General features: G+C 57.7%; 1 protein-coding gene across 2 annotated transcripts in view; it reads right to left on the reverse strand.

The window, feature by feature from the left end:
• Nucleotides 1-21271, reverse strand: part of STX1A (syntaxin 1A) — a 96591-nt gene extending 75320 nt beyond the window's left edge. For both annotated transcript variants that reach the window (XR_010072047.1, XM_063341934.1), the window contains exons 1-3: nt 21159-21271; nt 3522-3599; nt 2237-2336 (exon numbers count right to left, since the gene is read on the reverse strand). Coding sequence is in view for 1 of the 2 variants with exons in the window: in XM_063341934.1 (XP_063198004.1) it covers nt 2237-2336; nt 3522-3599; nt 21159-21188 (208 nt within the window). In the remaining variant the exon portion in view is untranslated. The remainder of the gene's footprint in view (nt 1-2236; nt 2337-3521; nt 3600-21158) is intronic.
• Nucleotides 21272-24319: the final 3048 nt, after the last annotated feature.

Consider the following 24319-nt stretch of genomic DNA (forward strand, 5'->3'; position numbering starts at 1 on the left):
AGGAGGCTTCTAGGAAAGAGGGAGAGAGACTTTTGACCAGGGCCTGCAGTGACAGGACAAGGGGCAGTGGTTCTGAACTGAACGGGGCTGGGGTTAGGTCGGACATAAGGAAGAAACGTTGTACCAGGAGGGTGGTGGGACCCTGGCCCAGGTTGCCCAGAGAAGCTGTGGCTGCCCCATCCCTGGAGGGGTTCAAGGCCAGGTTGGACAGGGCTTGGAGCAACCTGGGCTGGTGGGAGGTGTCCCTGCCCGGGGCAGGGGGTGGCACTGGGTGATCTTGAAGGTCCCTTCCAACCCAAACCCCTCTGTGATTCTGTGAGTCTATCGACCACTGAGTACCTGATCAGCCTCACGACACCTCCTGGAACACACCACAATATTACAAAATACTAATTTCTCAACAGGGTGCAGCCTCTTCTTTCACTGCCCAAACAGTTTTTGGCATTATAAACCGAATTTTCTACACCACCAAATGAAGGTAACATTGTAAAACAAAACCAGAAGCACTCCCAATGTCCTGGATGCTTCTGGAAGTCACGTCAATGTCACGCTATCGTGGTTGCTGCACATCTCAGACTTTTAAATAGATTATTTTGCTTTTAGGCCATGAGCGCCCTTTGCAGCCTGAGCTGTGGCTCAGCTCCGAGCGGACACCGTGTCCATGCAGGCTGTATGAGCCCAGCAGCCAGAAGCAAAGCAATGACAGCTCTTCCCTGAAAACACCCAAACAGAGACACTGCAAAATCTTACAGCGCGAGCGCAGACCAAAAGAGCCCTGGAGGATGATTGAGCAACAGTCTGAGACACGTGAATTCCCTTGAGAAAATCCCTTGCTTCCAGACTCAGCCAAGTGAACTTGAGCTGAGGAGCAGCTGCCAGGAGAGGGGAGTGTGAGCCAATTTAGGAAGGAACAGGTTCTTTCAAGCAATTAGCAATACCTATTGATTTGATGTAGGGCTGGACCTCTAGAAACAATTCACAGCTGGACACGAGCAGACGTGGAATTGCACTCGGCCAATGAAGAGAAGTAGACGGGAGGAGGGTGGATGGCAAGACAGAGACTTAGTCTCAGCTTTCCAACTTCCTAATCACCTTTGAGCCAGGGCCATTGCAGCCTGGAGGGCACAAGTGGTGTTCAGCTCCTCGGCAGCCACCCACTGGCCCATCAAAGCAACACCTTTCCCAAGGACAAGGGCTACCAGCAGCCCAGAGCCACCCTGCATGGTCACCCCTGCAACCACCGGCCCTGCGACCACCAGCACCACAGGGAATGTGGGCAAAGGAGAGCCCACGTGGGCTTATGGCAAGACCAAAGGACAGCAGACCTTGAAATGATGTCCCTCAGCAGGTGAGCCAGTCCAGGTAAGCAGCTTCGCTCAGCTGTGCTCGCCCTTGCTCTCCCTCGCACAGCTCAGCATCTCTGTCCCACCTGCTCCCCAATGAGGGGTTTGCAGACACCAAAGCTGGAAAGCCTCTGCCCTAAGGAAGCCCAGCTGGCCCCACCAGCCCCAGGTGCTCTGCCAGTGCCAGCTCCTCCAGCTCCCCAGGGAGAGGCACTGCTTGCACCTGAGGACAGGGGATCTCATCGCCCACGGCTCTAACTCCACCAGATCCTGCAGACTCACAAATGTTGCCACCTCTTGGGTGCTGCTATACTTAACTTCTGTGCCTGGCCACAAACCTCTTCTCAGGAACACAAGACTGGGGAAGAAAACAGCGATACATCAGTAAGGTCCAGAAAGGACAGACTCTTTGGCCAGCCAGCAACAAAATGTCCTTCAGGACAGTGGGCGCACCACAACAAGTGCACATCGCGGGCTCAAAAGAAGAGCTGCACCAAGGAGGCAGTAGGGGCCGAGCAGGCACTGCTCAGCCTGTTCTGCAAGTGCTGCCTCATCCGTGTATACAAGACAACAGCCAACCAACATAAAACCAGCCATTTGCTCTTTTCAGCCTCCACGTTGCCCCATCCTTCAGGAATTCCACTCCAGCAGCCTCGCTGGACCCTCACCACCTCTCAAGGTCAGAAAGCCATCAGCCATCCCTCCCTCTCCTTCCCACAGAAGTCCCAGCCCTCCCTCACGCCGGCCATCAGCCACCCTGGTGGCTTGTGGCTTTCCAGCCACAGCCACCTGAAGACAAGAGGACTTCTGTTGGACTCCGACCACCCCGCAAGCGGCCCAGCCCAGCGCAGCCAGGTACCCACAGGGATGCGAGCAGATGACAGCTCACTCACTCTCATCGGGGTTGGGCGAAGCAAGGATGGCACTGTGCTTCCTCTTCACTTCCTCCACATTCTCCGAAATTTTATCGATGAACCCTCGAATTTCTTCCACCTGTGGGGATGGACAACAAGACAGGTCTCCTGTGAGAGGCCCGGACTTTTGGAAAGGGAGGGATTATTAAACCCTATCCCAAAGCAACCACGACACATCTGAACCACAGCAAACGTCCTCCTGGACAAATATTTCCCATCTGGATCCTGAAACCATAGGACCACCATGAAATCAGACCTTCCACATCACAGCTGACAGCTTTGCAGTCACAGCAATGTAATACAGACTCTGCATCCTGCATCCTTTGTGATACACTGGGAAACATTTGAGCTTTATTGAAATTAGCATTAGACCTACGGATTCCCGGATTCTGCACATCCAGCAAGGTTGCACGTCCAATTGCTGCCGTTGCTGAAGCCAGGCTTGGTCCTGGCTCAGTCCGCCATGGCTCTTTGCTCCAGCGGCTGAGAAGCCCAGTTTGACCCTCACCCATAGACCAGGGAAGCCAAATTTGCCAGCAAATGGGTGCTGGCATCTTCCTCGCGCTCCTGTGCTACAAGGAGACACGCTGGCGTCGCCGAGAGGGGGAACCTCGGTTCGCGTCCTCTGCCTGCTGGGCTGCCCACCCTCTAGCTCTGTCTTCTCTTTCGACTCACACCACCGCTCTGCTCATCTTCCTCCATCTGCATGTCAGATTTTTTTCATTCCCCACTCCATTGCCTGCACGGATACATTTTAACACCCCCTACACACATGCCATGCTCAGGGTGTGCTAAAAATCCACATGCAGATCTTACAGCCACCCACATGCCAGAAGACAACCTCTTGTTCGGTAACGAGAGGCACAAAATTAAATCAGTCCCATGCAGAAACTGCTACTCTGCAGAGGTGCTTTCAGGAGAGGTTTGAGAGCCAGTCCGCTTTAGTATCAGGCTGCAAGGCTCACCTGCTCCATTTCTGGAGGAGGAGGTGGCACAGCAAAACACCCACAGGGCCAGGTAAGCCCACAACAGCCTCAGGTCTGCGTAGAAGCCTTTTTCCTGCTAATGAGCACTCTGAGCACAACCCTCGAGGACCCCAAGCATCAGCTGAGCAGCGTTAGCCGGGGCAGCACCTCCATGCCCACCTCCACCGCTGCTCCCTGCCTGCGGTGGGAGCCCGTGCCACAGCGCCGCAGCCCGCTCCGGTGCCAAGAGACAGCTCTGAACTGGCTTTAAAGCTGCACTGGGGAAACAAAACTCCCACCTGCTCAAAGAACTCGTCCATGAAGCGGTCCCGGTCCACACTGACGGTGACTTCATCATCATCGTCGCTGTCCTTCGCCTGCAAGGACACAGAGAGAGGCATCAACAAGTGCTTCCTGCAAAGTTTGCGGCTCCATTTCAGGAGCTCCTCAAGGGCGTCTTCCCCTTCTCCTTTGCTCACTTGCTCCCAGGAGCTGGGGCAAACGCCAGCCAGAGCGTGGGATGCCCCCGGCGCTGTCGCACCAGAGCACTACGGACACCAAGAGAGCAGCGGACGGCCAGTTCCAGCAATAAAGGCATAACGCAAAACACCACCGCAGCCAGCTGCCACACTGCGTGGCCTCCCCTGGTGAGCACAGAACAAGACTAACGATACCTACGCATTTACAGAGAGATGGAGGGGGCAACTTAATGAGCCACACGCAGCTGTGCTTGTGCACAAAGGCCGAGCAAACAGCCGGGAGGGGAAAGCACGAGGGATGCTGCGGAGTGCAGGAAAGATGGGAGAAAACAGAAAACACAATGGAACTAGTAAAGCCACAGCAGGCAAATGAGGGGTTGTCCTTGTCTGCAGTACCGTGTGTGTCATTGTCACCAGAGATGAAAACACCTCCCGCCCCAGTGAGGCAGAGGACGCGAGCTCGCAGGGGAATGAAAACTTACAGTCCTCTGTATAAGGAGACATTTAAAAGATTATTATCTAAAGCAGGTACATGATGGAGGGAAATGGAAAATTAATGGGGTGGAAACGTTTCTTCTTACTCCGTCTTCACTAGAGACAAGGAGCCGGTAAGATGGAGAAGATTTACGAGAGAGGACTGTCTCTGCGCATCTTGTAATTGCCCCACACGTTGCAGATGGTTACACGTCCCCCCGCAGGCCTTTCACACTTTGCAGACCTAGCCAATGCAGTCTCCAGAGAGATACCTCTTACCTTGAAATAAGTCAGATGAAACACCTATCCTTCCCCCTAAAATTGGCTTTTCAACCTAGGGTGACTGATTTGGGTGAAGTCACCCAGAGGAGACCTCAGCTTTCAGCCCTGCCACCGCCTGTGGCACCCTTCGCTTTGGCAAGCGCTTCACAAATGGCTTATCCAAAGATCTCAAGATAGGAGAGCTATCATGATTCAAGAGAAAACAAAGAAGAAACATTCCCTGAAGCCAGGAATTCAGAATTTGTCCATGTGGGCCACGGCCAGGCCCCCACACCAGGACCCAGCTGGCAGGAGCCACCCGCACAGTGAGACCGGGGCACGGCAGGAGCCGCCAGCCTGGGAACAGGTCAATGCATTTAGATTTTGATGGAGCTGGGTGAGATCAACCTGTGGATAAGCACCCAGAGCTTTCTCCTGCTTTGACTTGGATCTCTTCCCTGTGTTGCTGAAAATACACCATTGTGCTGGGAGCATGGATGGGGAGAGGGGTCAGTGGTCCCCTGCCTGCACAGGCATAGAATCATGGAATAGTTTGGGTTGGAAGGGACCTTTAAAGGTCTCTAGTCCAACCCCACTGCCATGAGCAGTGACATCTTCAACTTGATCAGGTTACTCAGAGCCCCGTCCAACCCGGCCTTGAATGTGTCCAGGCACTGACCACCTCTCTGGGCAACCTGCGCCAGGGGCTCACCACCCCCACAGTCAAGAATTTCTTCCTTATATCTCGACGAATCTTCCCTCTTTTAGTTTAAAACCATTACCCTTTGTCTTATCGCTACAGGCCCTGCGAAAAATTTTTGTCACCATATTTCCTGGAGCCCCTTTAGGGACTGGAACGGGCTGGAAGGTCTCCCTGGAGCCTTCTCTTCTCCAGGCTGAACCCCCCCAGCTCTCTCAGCCTGTCTTCACAGCAGAGGGGCTCCAGCCCTCCCAGCATCTCCGGGGCCTCCTCTGGACCTGCTCCAACAGCTCCGTGTCCTTCTGCTGTTGGTGCCCCAGAGCTGGAGGCAGCACTGTGGGGGGGTCTCACAGAGCGGAGCAGAGGGGCAGAATCCCCCCGTCACCCTGCTGCCCACGCTGCTGGGGATGTAGCCCAGGCTGCGGGGGGTTTCTGGGCTGCCAGCGCACATGGCTGTACTTGTCTGGACTTGCGGAGAGCTCTGCACGCTCCCTGCAGATCGCCCTGTCCTTTGTGACAGGCAGGACTCAGCTTCTTTCCTGAAGCTTTTTGTTTCCAAAGTTTGTCAGTTTGCTCTCACACTGGGGAGTGGAGGCAGGTCCCTGCCAGCGGTCACAGCCCAGCACCAAGAGCTGGAGCATGAATCAGGCTCGGTGCAGAGCTGGATGCACAGCCCCAGCCAGCAGCACCCGCACAGCCCTGCGGCCAGGGCAGGATTTGGCCATGGGCTCCGTTACACCCCTCCTGCACCCCAACACCACCAGGCAGCCAGGCTGGAGGGACCTGTGCCCTCTCCACCTACCATCCCCTACCATTGCAGCTCCAGCCTCATTCAAAACCTGCCTTAGCAAAGCAACGTCTGTCACCCTCGAGTCCCAGCTCCGCTGCCAACGTCTCATTCATTCGGCCTGTGAACGAGCCCTGCTTCACCAGCACAGCCGCCGCCAGCTGCAAGCAAAGGTCCGTCTGGGGTCCACAAACGGACACAGAGCAATGCCTACGCCCTCTCCACCACCCCCAGAGCACCGCTGGCACACGTGAGCAGCTCTCGCCACCGAGGAGGCCAAAAAGCATTATCTCCTAAAGCTAGGACGGACGTCTGCATGGATGAATGTTTGCTTAGTGGATGTAGCTACCAGCATTTCAGTCATAACTCCTGGACCGAGGGACGTTTGGCCAGCGCATGCAAACAGGCACAATTTCTGCCCGCCTTGTGCCAGCATTACCCCAAATGGCACGAGCAGTCAGAAACTCCCACTTACAGTACCCCCGCCGAGGATCTCAGAAACACGTAATGCCAACAGATCCTGGGGACACACATCGCAAGTGACGGAAGATGCAGCTGCCAACGCAAACGCTGCCCCAGACATACACACCCCCAGGTCATGGCATCCTCCTTCCCACCGCCCTGACCAACCTCTCCGGGCCAGTGACAGGGACGTCCCCGACAGCCCCCGCCACCAGCAGTCTCCACACATGGGCTTTCAGCTGTGGGGTGTCATCATTAGCTCAGTGCAGCTGTTAGGCTGCTGGATGGTGGGCTGCATTTCAGGGAGAATTCTCAGAGGAAATGGGGCTGTTATTCCAGTTGACCTCCTGCACCCACTGTACCACTCCTTCTCCGTGCTCCTTCCAGCTCTGCCAACTCCAGCTCTGTGCCACAAAGTCTGGCCTTGGGCACCAGCCCATCTCCTGACCCATCCCCAGCACCTGCCACAGCGTGGCTTGTCTCCATGTCTCATGGGACACAGCCCAGGACGTGGTCCTGTCCAGAGGTTTCTGACACAGTGCAGGGGGCAGATGGCAGCTCTGCCATGGCACGTGTGTCCAGCCTGCCACCCCCGTGCCACCTCGGCACACAGCCAACAGGACGGCCATCCACGGGAAGGGGTCAAAGGAGAGGGGGCTGAGAGCACCCTGCAGAGAAGGACTGGGGGATACTGGTGGGTGACAAATGGGACATCAGCCGCCAATGTGCACTTGCAGCCCACTTTCGCCAAGCGTCTCCTGGGCTGCATCCCCAGCAGCGTGGCCAGCAGGGACAGGGAGGGGATGCTCCCCCTCTGCTCCGCTCTCCTCACACCCCCCGCAAGCCTCCACCTCTGGGCTCCCCACCACAACGCAGACATGGACCTGGCAGAGACGCCCCACAGGAGGCCACCAACATGCTCCCACGGCTGGAACACCTCTGCTCTGGAGAAAGCCTGAGAGAGTTCGGCTTCTGCAGCCTGGAGAAGACACGGCTCCAGGGAGACCTTCCTGCGGCCACTCAGGACTTAAGGAGGCTTCTAGGAAAGAGGGAGAGAGACTTTTGACCAGGGCCTGCAGTGACAGGACAAGGGGCAGCGGTTTTGAACTGAACGGGGCTGGGGTTAGGTCGGACATAAGGAAGAAACGTTGTACCAGGAGGGTGGTGGGACCCTGGCCCAGGTTGCCCAGAGAAGCTGTGGCTGCCCCATCCCTGGAGGGGTTCAAGGCCATTTTGGACGGGGCTTGGAGCAATGTTGGCTGGTGGGAGGTGTCCCTGCCCAGGGCAGGGTGTGGCACTGTATGATCTTTGAAGGTCCCTTCCAACGCAAAGCACTCTGTGATCATATGAATGCCCCCTCCCAGGTAAGCAGGATGGGAAACACCAGCGAGCCTCTGCAGCCCTGCACAGGAAAATGCACCTCCATCACAATTCCTCCTGCACCCATCCAGCTTTTATTGCCTTCATTCTGGCAGGATCTTAATTTGCAGGAATTTTTAGCCTATGTGGAAAGCATTCCCCATCATTCATTTTAAACGCTGGCTTTTGCTGTGACCATGCAGACCAGAGATTACTGGCAGCCAAGGAAAGGCAGCAGGTCAGCATGCTGCCCATCTCCTTGTCACTTCTTGTCCTTCCCTTCCACCTCCGAAACGGTCCTGGCTCATTGCATGCACGATGCCACGTCGCTGCTTTGTCCCATCCTGCTGCCCACTGGTCCCACCCATTTGTTAGACCCAGAAATCCCGGAGGAAGCCACCCACTGTCCAGGGAGAGGGTTTCTGCCAAAGCCATATGCAAGTCTTGTTGGAGGCACTTCTATTTTCAAGGCAGCTCACCCCCCAGGCACTGCAGAGCGCTAATGCATAGGCAGGGCGATGGTTATTTAGGGCAGGCACTGAACATAGCGCTGCCCTGCTGCGTGCGGGGAGAGTGGCACAAAAACCCGGCCGGGAGCCCTGCGAAAAGGAAATTACATGGATGGATCCTGCTGGTCGGGAGGGCACGTCTTGCTCTGGGCTGGATAAGGGCACCATCTGTCTAACGCACGTCACTGGAAATACCCTCCGTGCCACGCCACCTCCGACACACAGCGTCAGGCTGATCGCCCGACAACCCCGCACGAGGGAGGCAGCAGCGGCGTTAGCCACAGGGCTAATGAGGACTCAGTGGGGAGGAGATGCCACTGGGCAGGCACAGCTCCCTGGGATGCAAGGTGCTGAAGGATCACCTGCTCCCGGCACTTCTCTCCATCCCGGGGCTCGGTCCAGGAACGCTGCTGGCCCGCGCAGGCACTCTCAGCCCAGGCTTGCAGCATCTTCCCATGCACCACTGCCAAAGTAAAAAACAAACCAAAACACTTCTAAGGAAATCTAAAGTGTCCACCCAGCCGACAGCGTTTTGGCTTCACGCATCCCAGCTGTGAGCATCCCAGGTTTTCAAAGCCACATGGAAAGCTCCAGTCTAGCTCAAAGCTCCCTGCTGGTGCTACTCAACACCAGCAGCAAATAATTCACAGCCTTCAAAGGCCCAGACTTGCTTGCCAGTAACAGGCAAGGGGCGGGTACTCCCAAACGCCACGGAAGCATGTGGGCACACAATCCTCCCGGTGCTCCTCAGCTGCTGAACCAGCCAGCCATCCATCTCCACATCCGCTGGGCACCCCTGACATGTCCCAACCTCAGGGGGAGAGGACAGAGAGCCACAGCAAGTGCTGCAAGTCTAAGTGCCGGAGGTGAGACTAGCTCTAAAAACAGCTTACAGTAGGCGACGAGCCCAAGTTAATTAACACAACCAGCTCCGCAGCCTTGGCAGGTCACTGGCGTTGCCCGCTTTATGCATACAGATGCCGCATGAAGTGCTGATGGCTGACGGCGTCCCTGGCACGAGGAGTGGGTGCTCTGCCCCCGGCACATCCAGAGCAGGAGGGGTTTGATCAACCTCCCTCGACACCTGCTTTGGCTTTGGGCACTTTCAGGCAGCACCGGAGACCCGGGGTCCCCGTGCTTTCACCCCCTGCACAGGGTAGGTGAAGATAACCCCTCTTCCGTAGGGTTTTTTATTTCTCCAGCCTGCTGGAGGCCAAGCAGCAGGCAGCGCAGCAAGCAGCGGGGACGGCTCTGGGAGCTGCTGCTTCCGGCGCCGATGAGTGTGGGGAGCAGGATGGAGAGGGCAGGTCAGCCCAAGCTCCTCCAGCATCTTTTGGGGCCTTGTTTTAAACCTGCCCCTCCTCAAGGGCCAAAATCACAAAAGGAGGGAGAGCTGAGCTGCGATAACCTCCCCAGCAAAGTGGAGCAGCGGATGGCGAGACAGTCCAGAGCCCTGGGGCATCCCAGCTCTATGGGTTTGCCAACACGCACACTGCTAATAAATTCATTGTCCAGCAGGTTACAACCCTCCTGTTCAAACCAGCCCCGTTCCCTCCATAGGCGCTTTCTGGAAGATGGCAGAGGAGCACAAACTAACCAAAAAGACTCAAAGCCTGCTCTCCCCCGAAAAGCAAGAGGCGGCAGGCAGAGCGAGCTGCAGCAGGGCGTAACGAGGTCTCTGTTATCTCAGCAGTGGCTACGCACAGGCTTCAGCTCCTGCTCTCCTCTGTTAGCGTTGCAGATGAATTTGACCATGTCCGGGTTCATGTGCAGAGCCACACCAGGACAAAGGAGCAACGGGCTTGGCTGCCTCTGGGCACCTCTCCAGCCCAGGGGACGGCGCCAACCCCCCCAGCTCATCCCCCCGCCAAGCCCTGCCAGCGGCACTCACCCCTCTCCTAGGGGACACCTGCGCTGCAGAAGCAGGCAGCAGGCAGCGAGCCCTAGCCCTGCCTCCAGCCACCACGCCATGCCCACCGGAGATAAGGCAAGCTTCCCAAAAGCACAGCGAAATGGAAAAGCCGCAACAGCTGCTGCCCCCCTTTCAGAGATTATTAAGTTAAGAAAAAAAAGGCCTCGTCCCTAAGAGATGAAGGATGCTGCTCACCGGCTTCGCTTCCAGGCTGAATCTGTTGGGGTTTTTTTTATTTACTGGACACCTCCACACTGATCTGCCCAGCCTAAGAAATTTCAGCCATCTGGGCTTGACTTCCTTTGCAGAACAACGGCCCTTTCTGCACCAAAACCTGCAGGGCACCAATGCCCTGCAACACGCACGCACAGCACAGAGCTGCTCAGCAGGGGATGCTCTCCGAGCAGCAGTGGGTCGTGACCGAGACTGTGTCCACGCACAGAGCGGCACGCAAGGGTCCAACAGTAGCAGCCTCGTTGCCCGGGTTCCAGTCCACGAGCCGGGGACCGTGCAGCTGGCACCCAAGAGCTCCTGCGGCAGCTCACTCCCCACAGCTCCGGTGCACGCCTGCACACGTCGCTGAGAAGAAGGACGAGGTCAGAATAACTCAGCAGTGAGCGGCACTGAGATCTCTTCTCAGCCATCTTAAAAAGCCTACAGGACACGCATTAAGATGTACGGATGCCCAGATCCCTGGAAAAATCCCAGCCCAACTCCGCGATGCTCAGCAGCAGAAGAAGAGCAGCTCGCTGTGGCTCTGCTGCCGAAGCTTCACCTGAACAAGGTCCAAAGCACCCACAGGCCTCCCACCCACCAAACTACCACCACCCTCAGCCCAGGAGGCTGCATTGAGCCTTTGCACCTTAGGGTTTGCTTTAGCATTTTGCGGCAGCCAAACCAACTCTTTCCTCAGGAGCCCAGAGGCAGAAGTCCTCCTCCAGAGGGTTTTCAGGGAGGTGGTGTCAAGGCTGAGGACGAAGACAGACAGAGGGTCTGCTCCTGGGAGAGAGCCCTGCAGAGCTGAACCACCTAAGACGACTTAAATTACCTACAGCCTCAGCCTGAGCAGATTTTACAGACTATATACACAGAACAGCTATGCACCATAAAAAAACGAGCATTTTATAGCACACAGGCCTCAACTCAGCTATGCCCAATTCCAGTATTCAGCAAAACCAGCCCATACTTCCCACTAGCAACTTTTTGATGATAAAATGTTGAAGGCACAAATGACTTCAGCATTCAGCAACATCTGCATGAGTCAGTGCGCGTTTCCAATTTCCGACACGAGCAGTACAAGGGAGAACAAAATTTCCAAGAGTTTTGTCCTTCAGTGTTGGCTTTCATTGCTGCAGAATTACATTACCGGCCTTTGTCACGAAGCCCAACACTTTTATTAGAGCCGTGGTCACCTCTTAAGCTCCGTTTTAGAAGCAGGCATGTAAAATTTCACTGAGCTATTAAGAACAAACGTTGGAGGTGACAGAGGTGTCACCAGTCCTGCAGAGGGCAAGAAGTTGAGCTCACCAACCTCCTCCTGTAGCTTTAGAACACGGACAGTACTATGGTCTACTGGAAAGGCATCAATATTTTACAGTCAGTAATTTACAAATTTGCAATGATGGCTAAAGAATTATTTGCATAACAGCAGACAGACTAAATTCATCTGAAATTAATTCCTTAACATCCTTTTGATGGTGGCACCATCCTTGGTACGGCTTCTGCGCAGACCAGAGCTTCACATGGGCAGAACAAGCACCTGCAGTCACAGCACTTGTCTCTCCTCTCCACCTTGTCGCACATTGGCCAGGGTCAGAACTCGGAGAAGTTTCTGCCAGGATCACCACCACGTGTTGGTGTCTACACAAATTGGCTCTACAATCGACACCAACCCCTGGCGATGCCCACCAGCGACTGCGAGGTCTGTACTGGGAAGCTGCTGGCAACAAGAGAAGGAAAGCCTCAGGCAGAGGAGGTGACACAGCGGCACCACAGCTCCCATGGCCCGTGTCACCAGTGGAGGATCAACACATGAAAATCAAGGCAGTCCACAAAACATTTATCCTTCAAATCAGACTGCACCGGCTACAAACAGACACTCATGCAACATGTTGGTTTGGAAGGGAGCGTCGAAGATCGTGCAGTCCAACCCCCCCTGCCATGGGCAGGGACATCTTCCACTAGACCAAACCGCGCAAATGGTCATGAATGCTCAAACGTGGGAATGACATTTCTTTGGTGCTCGTGCCTAGACCATATAAAGGAGCCTTAGCACGACCCAGGTGAGACACTGACCCTCCCAGAAAGCAAACATCTTCTGGAAAACCAAAACAAACAGTCGTTTCGTACACCACAAAGCTGAAGACAGGACTTGATGGAAGATCTGAAAGCAATGGCAGGTAAAAAGGAAGACTTAATACTAAAATATCCACAGCAGACGTTACAGCAGAAGTACTGCACGATGGGAAGTCTCAACAAGGCTGCGAAACAGGCCAAGGAGGCTGTGCGTAACAGCGAGGTCTCAAACGCATGCCTGACATCTCAATAGCCTGACATCTCCGTGCTGCTGCAGTGGAAGGATTTCCCATTCTCCTCCAGATGTCCCCAAGGACAGGATTCTACCAGCAGTCAGCAGATGTCCCGGGCTCCGCTCACTACTTCTAAGGCTTCTGCAAAAGTTAACGGAGGAAGAGACCCTCCTGCCAGAGGAGGCTGGCTGCACGGGGGTATCTCCTGCATCTCCACTAGAAATACTCAAGAGTATCACACTGAAGAAGGTTGAAAGTTACTTCAGGACATCTCTCACGTGTGACCTGAGCACTTAGGATCTGCTCGCATTCAAGGCAGGTGAAAAGCAAATGAAACATCTATTTACAAAACTCAAACTAGTCAGCATGGGTACGCAGCTCAAGAAAAGGTGAGCAACAAAAGTAGAATGGATTCACGGTGGGTTTCTTATCACAGCCCACATTCAAGGATGCCTGGTCAAGCCAGTCACCTAGAGCGGCTTGCACAGGGTCAGCATCAGTCCTGCAGATCTGAGGCAAAGAAACTGTCTTCCTGACATGACCTGCCAGCTTTCAAATACAGTAGTGTGGGGCAGGTAATGGAGAAGTGCAGTAGAGAAGGGTCATGCCTATGGCCTTCTACAGGAACGGAAGCAGGGTGCCTCTGGATCTACACCATCACCTCCCAAATATCACCAGCATCACATAAAAAGACATATTGGCTGCATCCCCAGCAGCGTGGCCAGCAGGGACAGGGAGGGGATGCTCCCCCTCTGCTCCGCTCTCCTCACACCCCCCGCAAGCCTCCACCTCTGGGCTCCCCACCACAACGCAGACATGGACCTGGCAGAGACGCACCACAGGAGGCCACCAACATGCTCCCACGGCTGGAACACCTCTGCTCTGGAGAAAGCCTGAGAGAGTTCGGCTTCTGCAGCCTGGAGAAGACACGGCTCCAGGGAGACCTTCCTGTGGCTGCTCAGGACTTAAAGGGGCTTCTAGGAAAGAGGGAGAGAGACTTTTGACCAGGGCCTGCAGTGACAGGACAAGGGGCAGTGGTTTTGAACTGAACGGGGCTGGGGTTAGGTCAGACATAAGGAAGAAACGTTGTACCAGGAGGGTGGTGGGACCCTGGCCCAGGTTGCCCAGAGAAGCTGTGGCTGCCCCATCCCTGGAGGGGTTCAAGGCCAGGTTGGACAGGGCTTGGAGCAACCTGGGCTGGTGGGAGGTGTCCCTGCCCAGGGCAGGGGGTGACACTGGATTGGCTTTGAAAGTTCCTTCCAACCCAAACCTGTGAGCCCATAACACACCACACGCCCATCCTCTGCTCACAGCCATTAGTCTGCTTCCACATTCGTGGGGCAAGGCAGCACACACATTTCAGAGCCCAGCCCTGCCGCTGCCCATCAACGGCAGAGACACAGACAGCCCCCGCTCTCCACCCCTGCCTTCCAGCTCAGCAAAACTTTCTACTCCTTGTGCTTCCAGCGTTGCCTCGTTTTATATTTCTTCTAAGTAAAGACAGTCCCGTTGGCTTTATGCCTGGCCTGGTCCTGACACAGCATCGTGCTGTTGCTGTTTCCCACGCCGTCCTTCCCTGCTCGCCTTCCCCTCCTTATGCGTCTCCTCTAAGGATAATCCTGCAGACGCCGCAGTCCAAGGACATTTGGCCGTCCCCTGCCGTGGGTTTGCTCAGGTCACCCTCCATCTGCCCGGAGCCAGGATGTTACTGCACGCTCCATCTTCCTGGGTCTTCCACTTGGGCTCACTCTTCTCCTTTTTGCTAATACACATAATTTTCTGGAAGTAGCAATTTATCACAGTACTTAGCTTAATGAGCCTTACTGTACATGTTCTGCCTGTAGTGATAACTTTGCATATTTCCTGAGAAATCTTGTTAACAGGGAGATACACAGCAAAACAAACATTTGTATAGCTTCCGAGCAGCTCGCACAAAGACAAAGACACTTGCAATTAGAATGACGGGAACTAGTCTAAATCCCTTTGGCTCGAGCCCTTTTAGACATCCAGCGTGCAGCCAACATACGTGGCTTGTGAACGCAATGTCTCATTACTCTTCAGCGCCCACAGCGTGGCACCAGGTTTCGGGAGGCAAAGAGTATTTTTGCATTCAGGCTGACTTCGGTGGGACCACCAAGCCCCCACCGCACCGCACCTTGAGCTCCCCAGCAGACAGTGAGGGACCCCGGGGCTCAGCATCCCCCCCTGAGGCCGGTGCCCGTGGGGGTTGAGCCTGCCTGGCCTCCAAACCTCCAGCCACCACCGCGCAGACCCCCGCTGCAGACACCAGTCTCCTCCCGGGGTGGGGACACGGAACACCACCCAGAGCCGACCTAGAAGCTGAGATTTGCATGCTGCTGTGTTTGAAAGCACATCAAAGGGCCTCTTCCTTCCTGACGTTAAGTTTTCTTTGGTTTGCCCTACTCGGGCATGTGCCAGCTGCTGCTACCGGCATCCCCACAGCACAAAGATGGACGGGACCCCACAACTGATAGCCAGCATTGTGGGCTCGCTCTCCATCACCTCCGTTATCTTCTGCCGTGCCTGTCAGTCCCCAGGGAGCAAGAACTCACCTGTGTTTTACCCCCTCCCACTCTCCAGGACCACAAAGGAGCAGGCAAAGCACCTTCCCTGGAGAGGCACCCTGACGGTGGGGAGACGGCCAGGCCAGGCGTGCTCCAAGGGCAGCTGTGGTGCACAGCCTTCCCCAGCAGCTTTACTTCTTCCAGACCCCAAAAAAATCAGCTTTTCAGCATCGCTATCCACCCCGCTGACTACAGCCAGAGCGGGCGGCTGTGTGGGCTGCAGACACGCAACACGGAGGCACCGGCTGCCACCTGCCACGTGACAGCCCCGGCTTCCCGATGGGTGAGAGAAGAAGTGAAGATGAATTATTTACTTGACCCTTTTGGTTGAATAGAAGAGCTTGAAAGCACGCCAGGCAACCAAGAGGGTTAAAAAAAGGAAAGGAAGAAGACAGCATTTAAATAAGCAAATATATCTATCTCTGGGGTCAGCAGGGACTTTGGCATTGGGGGGTGGCTCCGGTAAAGCCCTGCTGCCCAGAGGGAGACTGACGAGACCCGACTTCTGCTGCAAACAGCAACTTTGGTCGACTTCACATTTGTGCCCCTGAGAGAGAAATTATCAGCGGGATTACTAATGAGAGGGGATGGAGCAAGCTCTGGCTGCAAGTACTGTTGGGCTGTGCCGCAGATTTCAGCTGCTGCAGGAGGGAAGAGGGGGGGGATCCAAGGAGCTGGACCTGGAGCCGACTCCACTTTTCTCTCTCCTTTTATTTTTAACACACACCTCCCACAACTCCCACAGACAGGAGGCAGCACTCAAAACAGGGACACAGCAGGCAGGCAGGAGCCGGGGGTTTCAGCCGGCTGGGGAGGACAACGGTGTGGCACGAATGGCTGCCAGAGAGGAGCAATGGGCGCAGGAGGAAAGCGCCTCGCAAAACCATTTTGACCATTTATGGAAGCTGGAGATGTGCAAAAGCAGGTCTGGTTTTGCACCTGCGCCTCTCCCGCTAGCGCGGGGAACAGCTCCTCGCTCAAAAACAAGGTATGATGAGAAACAAAAGCTCCCCATGAAATAAAGAGCAACTCTTCAAACCCCAGAGTGTTTATTCTTAATTAACACTCATTAGAGCAAGGCAAGCCTTTAGACCAGAAATGTGACCACCACTTCGTACACTTGCTTTGTTGCAAACAACTGTTGAGGCTTTGGTCTTACAAATTCTGCAGACACCGAGTCTCAGACAGAGGACCAATCCCACCACACCAGGTCTGTGCTGGGGGACCTCCAGGGCCACGCTGTCCCTGTTTCTCCTGTCACCGCTCTGGAGAAGGTCCTTCTCACGCTGGGGGAGCTTCTGCCAGCACTGGAACCTGCCAGGCCTGGACACCGTCCCACAAGAACAGTGGCCTTGCCAAACCTCTCCCCGCAGCACCCGAACCCAACAATTTTGGGCAGCATCCACCCTAGCATCTCAAGGAACACTTCCATCATGTAACTGCAAGATAAAACATCAAGCAAGCACTGGCTGGTAGGTAACAGGGAGAGGATCTGTCAACCAATAAATGATCTTTCCCAGACCAATTAGAGCCCAGCAACTGCTACAGTCACCAAAAATCAATAACTATTGGAAATTCTGCTAATTGGCTGTATGAAATGTTGACAGCAGAGGCCCTTCCTCCCGAAATCACCCAGCCACATGTTTCTTAATGGCCGGTAATGCCAAGCGTGTGGAGTTCCTCCAGCAGCAGCAACCCTGATCCAAACCATCCAGATCCACCCAGCTACGGACCCCCTGCACCCCTCCAGCTTCCATGTCCCCTCAAAACCCCCTCTCCTGGCCTGGGCAGGCATCTCACAGCAGCCTGCAGTGCCTGGGCATCGTCTCACTGCTTCAGCAACAGGGAGCAGGTGCAGGGAACTGAGTCTTGCTGGAAACAGGGCACTCTGGGACCAGGAACGGCCAAATGCCACTTTCCTGATCAACATCTCCATCAACAACACAGACAGTGGGATTGAGGGCAACCGATTGCAGGTGACACCGAGCTGAGTGGGGCAGTCGATGCACTGCAGGGAAGGGGAGGCATCCAGAGAGACCTGGACAGGCTGGAGGAGTGGGTCCACGTGAACCTCATGAAGTTCAACCAGGCCAAGTGCAGGGTCTTGCACCTGGATCAGGGCAATCCCCAGTACCAGCACAGACTGGCTGAGGGAGGGAGCGATGGATGGAGAGCACCCTGCAGAGAAGGACTGGGGGATACTGGTGGGTGACAAATGGGACATCAGCCGCCAATGTGCACTTGTAGCCCACTTTCGCCAAGCGTCTCCTGGGCTGCATCCACAGCAGCGTGGCCAGCAGGGACAGGGAGGGGATGCTCCCCCTCTGCTCTGCTCTCCTCACACCCCCCGCAAGCCTCCACCTCTGGGCTCCCCACCACAACGCAGACATGGACCTGGCAGAGACGCACCACAGGAGGCCACCAACATGCTCCCACGGCTGGAACACCTCTGCTCTGGAGAAAGCCTGAGAGAGTTCAGCTTCTGCAGCCTGGAGAAGACACGGCTCCAGGGAGACCTTCCTGCGGCCACTCAGGACTTAAAGGGGCTTCTAGGAAAGAGGGAGAGAGACTTTTGACCAGGGCCTGCAGTGACAGGACAAGGGGCAGTGGTTTTGAACTGAACGGGGCTGGGGTTAGGTCAGACATAAGGAAGAAACGTCATACCAGGAGGGTGGTGGGACCCTGGCCCAGGTTGCCCAGAGAAGCTGTGGCTGCCCCATCCCTGGAGGGGTTCAAGGCCAGGCTGAATGGGGCTTGGAGCAACCTGGGCTGGTGGGAGGTGTCCCTGACCTCTGAAGATCCCTTCCAACCCAAACCACTGTGATCCTACGACACTTGCACATCTCCCTCACCTCCTCTTGCTCTCTCAAAACATCACTCATAATTATTTTACCATTTATACCTGTCTCACAGCCTGGAAATCCCAACATCTCACCCAAACTGAGCTGTCACCTCCCAGGCAGCGTGGAACCCTCACAGTCCTGCACGCACGCACCATCTCATCCCAGCTCCACAGCACCCTGGCCGTGATGCCCTGCTGAGCCAGGTCAGCAGAGCCCTCACGCGTTGAGCAGACCTTCAGGCTCTTCCTCCATCCACAGCTGGTGACAGCTCTTTATAATGCAGCACCCTCGGCACCAGCTAGCCTCAAGCTTTGGAGGACACAACAGAAGCCGAGCCTAAATAAAGACATTTTAGGTACCTGGAGCACAAGGAGAAGCAGCTTAGAGACTGTCCCAAAAGCAAAATAAATTCTTTTTCAGATGATTTTCATCCCTTCCCTGCTCTGTCACTAACACTGCAGAGGGACAACTGCAGCAGGAGGAGCTACTCTTGTGGGTTTTGGGGAAGGTGATCAGCTCCAGCCCCACTCCAGATGGGCAGGAAACACCACCCATGGCCAGAGCTGTGGCACCTACCCACGAGCAGCTGACAGCAAAGCTCTGCTGGTCTCCTTACAGGCATCCTTCACGGCCAGTCCTTGGCTGCTCCTCCTCCACAACAAGAGGACATTTTTCAGCCATAAGCTAAATTTCCTGTCCCTGGTTCAGAGTAGGCCTGGGGGCACCACCACCCCCAGGGCACTAGATAAGCTCCAGCGAGTCTGAATACAACTCGGAGCACCAAGGTTCAGAGAAGACATGGGATTAGCATTCTGCATCGCAAGTACCATTTTAAAAATCCCATTAAGACATGAAGCTCTTGTTCTACACAGCAGCAAAAGCCTTCCATCCCCTCCTCAGCACCAATAATGCCAGCTCTTCTTTTTTAATTCTTCTTTTTTATCATCCCTGTCAGAATTTAGACACCATATTAAAAGAGGAAGAAAACAGCCCAGGCTATTAATGAAGCTGGCTACTAACAGCGCAGAAAATACAAACCCAAATACTCCTTATACTCCGTCCACTGCAGCATCTTGCTCCTTGCAGGTGACTGCCATCACCAAGGCTGTAAATCCACGTTTCCCATGCGCACTGCCCCCGCTCCCTGCCGCCCTGCCAGCCTCTGCCCCACTGTGGGCACCCGCTCAGCTTTGGGGCATCCAGATGCTCTGAACTGGGCCTCCATCCCCAGGAGCCCCCCGGATGCGGCAGGGAGCCCCGGGGAGGATGCTGCACCCTTCAGCATTAGGCTGATGAATAAGGATCATCAGCAGGAGCGAGGCAAAAACACATTTTATTTTTCTTCAGGAAAAGGAATGGAGAGATTTTAAAATACTCTACGGCATCACTTCTCAGCCAGCAGCGGCTGCCAAGAGGACATTCATGGGGCTGGTTTTACTATTATTATTAAAAAGCCTATTTTCCAATTCTATTTCACAGCCTGCGCTGTTGGTGGAGAAAGAGCCCCCCTGTTTGGGTGCTTTCCAGGCGCTCCGGCTGAGTGGGGGGTGGGGGTGCAGTTGTTCTTTATATAGCCCCTTCCTCCTCCAGCATCCACAGACACCCTCTCGGCATCGACTGCCAGCCCCTCAGCCCCTTGCTGGCATCACCCCAGCTCCATCCTGGCATTTTCCAGACCAAGCCAAACTCCCGGCTGAAGTGATCCCAGTAGGGTCTCCACGGGGACAGCCAGCCTGGGCACCCACAGTCATCCCCACCACCCCTCACTCCACATCCGGGTCACCCCCCCCGGGATGGGCCACAGATGCCATGACCAGACCCCCTCTCGCCTCCCAGGTGGCTCGGCAGACCCGATCGTGAAATAATTAAAAAAAAAAAAAACAAAAAAACAAAAAAAAAAAACCAAGAAAAAGCAGCAAAGCAAGCACTGGTGTGGTGGCACGAGACGGGAGGCTGGATGCTGGAGTAATGACCTGGGATTCCGGGCTCTTGCCCCCCCTGGGCATCCCCACTGCCCCCCACATGCTGCACGCCCGCCCCGGTGCGACTGGGGGGTCCCAGTGCCTGTAGTCCCCGGCAGGCAGCCAAGGGGCAGCAAGGGGCTCCACCGTGGCGCCCACAGAAGCTGCTGCCCGTGCTCCGCCAGCCGAACCCCGGGACCAGCGGGGATCTCCGACTGCCCCACCGGCGGGACGCAGCGCGGGGTCCACCCCGCCCAGGCACCCCCACGGGACCACCTGCAGACCGTGCCTGCTGCCCCGCTCGCCCCCGCGGGCTCGGCAGGGCCGCAGGTCACGGCAGCGTTGGCAGCGGCGGTGCCGGGGGGGGTGGGGGCAGCGGGGGATGCCGGGCAGCGGCTGGCGACCCCCGGGCGGGCAGCCCTGGAAGGGCTGCGCGGCTCCGGGCTCTTCCCAGGCCAGATGACATCAGCAGAGCCAGGAGGATGAAAAAGCAAAATGGGTGCAGAAGCGGGTGGCCGGAGCGGGAGACGGCACCGGGGGTCACCGGCACGGCACGGGCAGGGCCCTGCCGCCCACGGGGCACCCCCGTCCGCGGCATCCCCGCCGGACGCTGCCCTCCCTACTCCAGATATAAAATAAACATTTTGTTTGTTCGTTTGCTTCAGACGGGGATGGTTTTCAGACGGCTCGGCCCCCCCAGGGCGGCCGGTCACCCGGTGCCGGGGGAGATGGGGTCCCCCGGGGCAGCGCCCGCCGCTCGCACCGCCCGCCCGGGAGCCGCAGCCGCCCGGCGCCGGGGGGAACCGGAGCGGCCCACGGAAGATGGGGGGGGACGACCGGGGTGGGAGGGGGAGAGGACGCATTCCGGGGGTCCCCGCTCCCGCCCCTACACCCCCGCGAGGGACGGTGGGGCTCGGCCCCGGCCCTCATCCTCCCGCCCAGCCGCCGCCGCCGCCGCTCGGGGCACGGCGGCCCCCGGCCCGGGGCGGAGGGAGATGAGCCGACGGCGAGTGGTCCCCGAGCAGGGGCAGAGGCGCTGCCCTCCCCCCCCAGCGGCCGGTGCCCCCCCCACTCACAGCGCGCAGCTCCCCGGTCCGGTCCTTCATCCTGCCCGGCCGCCGCCGCCGCTGGGTCCGGCCGCCGCGCGGGGGAGGGGCGGGCGCGGCACATGCGCGCGGCCGGGCGGAGCGGGAGCGGCGCGGGGGGGGCCCGGGGGGGAGCACACCGAGGGGGCACACCGTGGGGGGGGGGCACACCGGGAGGTGACTGGGGGGCCACTGAGGGGGGGCACACCGAGGGAGCACACCGGGGGGGGCACACCGGGGGGGCACACAGAGGTGGGCACACCGGGAGGGGACTGGGGGGCCACTGAGGGGGGGCACACCGCGGGGGGGGCACACCGGCAGGTGACTGGGGGGACACTGAGGGGGGGCACACCGGGAGAGGACTGGGGGGCCACTGAGGGGGGGCACACCGTGGGGGGGGCACACCGGGAGGGGGGGAGAGCAGGGGGCGCACACCGGGGGGTCGGGGAGACCGAAGAGGGGGCAGAGCTGAGGACGATACAGCTGCAGCACGTCAAAGTGAGGGGAGTCACCGGGGGGGCGGATGCATGCACTGTGGGGGAGGCCACGCTTAGGGGGTGCACACGAGGAGGTCACACCTGGAAATAACATCAGGGGTCGCAGCTGGAGTCCCACTCGGGGGTCTCACCTGGGGGGGGGTCACACCTGCGGGACAGCACATGAGGGTGCTCTCCGGGGAGGGCAGACTGCAGGGCAGCCCCCACAGCAGGGTCACCCTGCGGGTCCCTGGGACAGTAGCTGGGGCTCCGGCAGACACCACAGTTTGGGGGCACCAGCGGCTCACACTGACACCCCCACACACACACAGGGGCAGGCAGGGTCGGGGGACCACCCTGGGGGACCCCAACCCCGGGCTCGCAGGGGGCAGCGAGGTGCCAACAGGGCTAAAACAGGCGGTGCCAGTTTGCTGGTTTTGGGGGACCTGGTGGTGTCGCGGAGACACCCCTATGCCCCCCCTTTCCTGGGGACACCTCCCACAGCCTGTGCCTGCAGGTGCCTGCACGTTCTGGTGCTGCCCTGGGACCACCTGGTCCAGCCTCAGGGCCACTGGAGCTGTAGCCAGTGGCCCTGGATGTGTCCAGCCTCCCTGGGGTGCCCAGTGCTGGGATGGTCTCGGTGCGGAAGCTCGGGTGTCCTCCTCCTGTGCCAGGGAGAAGGTCCAGAGCCACCAGTGCAGGGGGTGGCTCTGCAGCGGGACAGCTTTCGGTGTCCTAAACCAGCCAGGTGAGAGTCAAGCAGAAATGTCCCAGCAAAACCCTGCTCCTGTTCACTGCGAAACGTCCAGCCATCATAATTGAGTGTCGTGACAAAGACCACTTCTCCCGGCTCCTCCAGCTTCACGCACTGAGCAGATAATCCCCGAAACCAGACATACATCTCAATGACAAATGGCCTGAGCAAACCCTGCTCGGGTTAAAGTCATGGAATCACAGGACATCTCAAGTTGGAAGGGACGCGTAGGGATCACAGAGTCTTATCTCCCTGCTCCTCGCAGGACTACCTAACACTAAACCATACGACCAAGAGTGTCCTCCAGACGCTCCCTGAACTCTGGCAGGCTTGGTGCCATGACCACTCCCCGGGGGAGCCTGGTCCAGGGACTGACCACTCTCTTGGTGAAGAACCTGTTCCTAATGTCTAACCTGGTGCGGCTTCATTGCATCCCCTCGTGTCCTTGTCACCGGTCACCAGCGTGAGGAGATCAGCACCTGCCCCCAGTGCCTCCCTCGAGGAAGGTGCAGGCTGTCACGAGGGCACCCCTCAGGCCTTCTCTTCTCCAGGCTGAACAAGCCAAGCGACCTCAGCCGCTCCTCCTAAGTCTTGCCCTGCAGACCCTTCACCATCTTGGTCGCTCTCCTCTGGACACGCTCCAATAGTTTGATGTCCTATTGAGGCGCCCCAAAACGCGCTCAGAGCTCAAGGTGGGGCCGGACCACTGAGGTGCAGGGCGGGACAGACACGTCCCTCGGCCGGCTCGTGATGCCGTGCTGGCTGCACCCCTGGCCCTATGGCTGCACGCTGCTAACTCCTCTTCAACTTGCCACCAACCCCGACCCCCAGAGCTCTCTCTGGGGGGCTGCCCTCCAGCCCCTCATCCCCCCATTTGTGCGGGTACCCAGGATAACCCCGTCCTGGGCAGAGAATCCGGCCCTTGCTCTCATGACGTTTCGTGTGGTTGGTGACTGCCCAGCTCTCCAGATGCCTGGATGAAACCTCCACACGCCCCTGACTCATTCGTAGGGAATTAAGATGGCGAGATGCTGTTTGCTGAGCAAACTACTGCGGGAAAGGAGCGGACGGAGCTCCGACCAGCGGGGCGCCGCGGGCCCGGCCGGAGGGGCCGCCCGGAGGGTACTGGGGAGCCGGGGGAGAGGCCTGGGGAGCCGGCCGCGGCCGGGCCGGAGGGGCGCCCGGAGGGTCCTGGGGAGCCGGGGGAGCCGCCTGGGTAGCCGGCCAGGACCGGGCCGGCCGGGGCCCCCGCGGTGCCGCCCCTCACAGAAGGCGGCGGCGGGTTCCAGCAGCCCCTCCCCGCCGCCCTCGGCCCCCTCACAGGGACGCGGCGCCCCCCGCCCCGCTCCCCCCAGGGCCCCGCCGGGTGCCGGGGCCGCGCTCGGCAATGGCTGCTGCCGGGGCCGCGGCTGCCCCGCGCCGGGCCGCGCTCTGAGGCGCGGCGCCCCCTGGCGGCCGCGGGGGAGACCTGCGGGGGTCGGACCCCCCTCCCCTCCCCGGACCGGCATCCAGGCAGAAACACAACCCCTCTCCCCTCCCGCCCTGTGCTCCCGCCCCGGCTCCTGCGGCTGCGCCTCCCTGTGAGCAGACACGCTGCCGAGCAGGAGGGACGGGAGACCCCTCGGGCAGAGCGGGAGCCTGGGCATCCTCCTCGGCAGCGAGGGCGACAGACCAACCGGGCCGTGTTCCAAGGGGTGCCCTGAGCCCCTGGTTCCGGCCATGTCGCGCCTGCCGCTACCCTGGGGTGTACGCAGGAGGCCTTTGCCCAGACGGGCAGGTGCGGATTCGTGGTCTGTTCGGCAGTTCAGCAGGATCATGACACCAGCGGCAGGGTCAGGAGAGAGCCAGGCTGTGCTGGGCAGGACTTGGTGCCAGAGGAACAGTGATTACTGCGTTAGGAGGTTAGCATTTATGACCAGAAA

The sequence above is a fragment of the Chroicocephalus ridibundus genome, chromosome 7 (assembly GCF_963924245.1).
Source record: "Chroicocephalus ridibundus chromosome 7, bChrRid1.1, whole genome shotgun sequence".
In the NCBI taxonomy this organism is placed as follows: domain Eukaryota; kingdom Metazoa; phylum Chordata; class Aves; order Charadriiformes; family Laridae; genus Chroicocephalus; species Chroicocephalus ridibundus.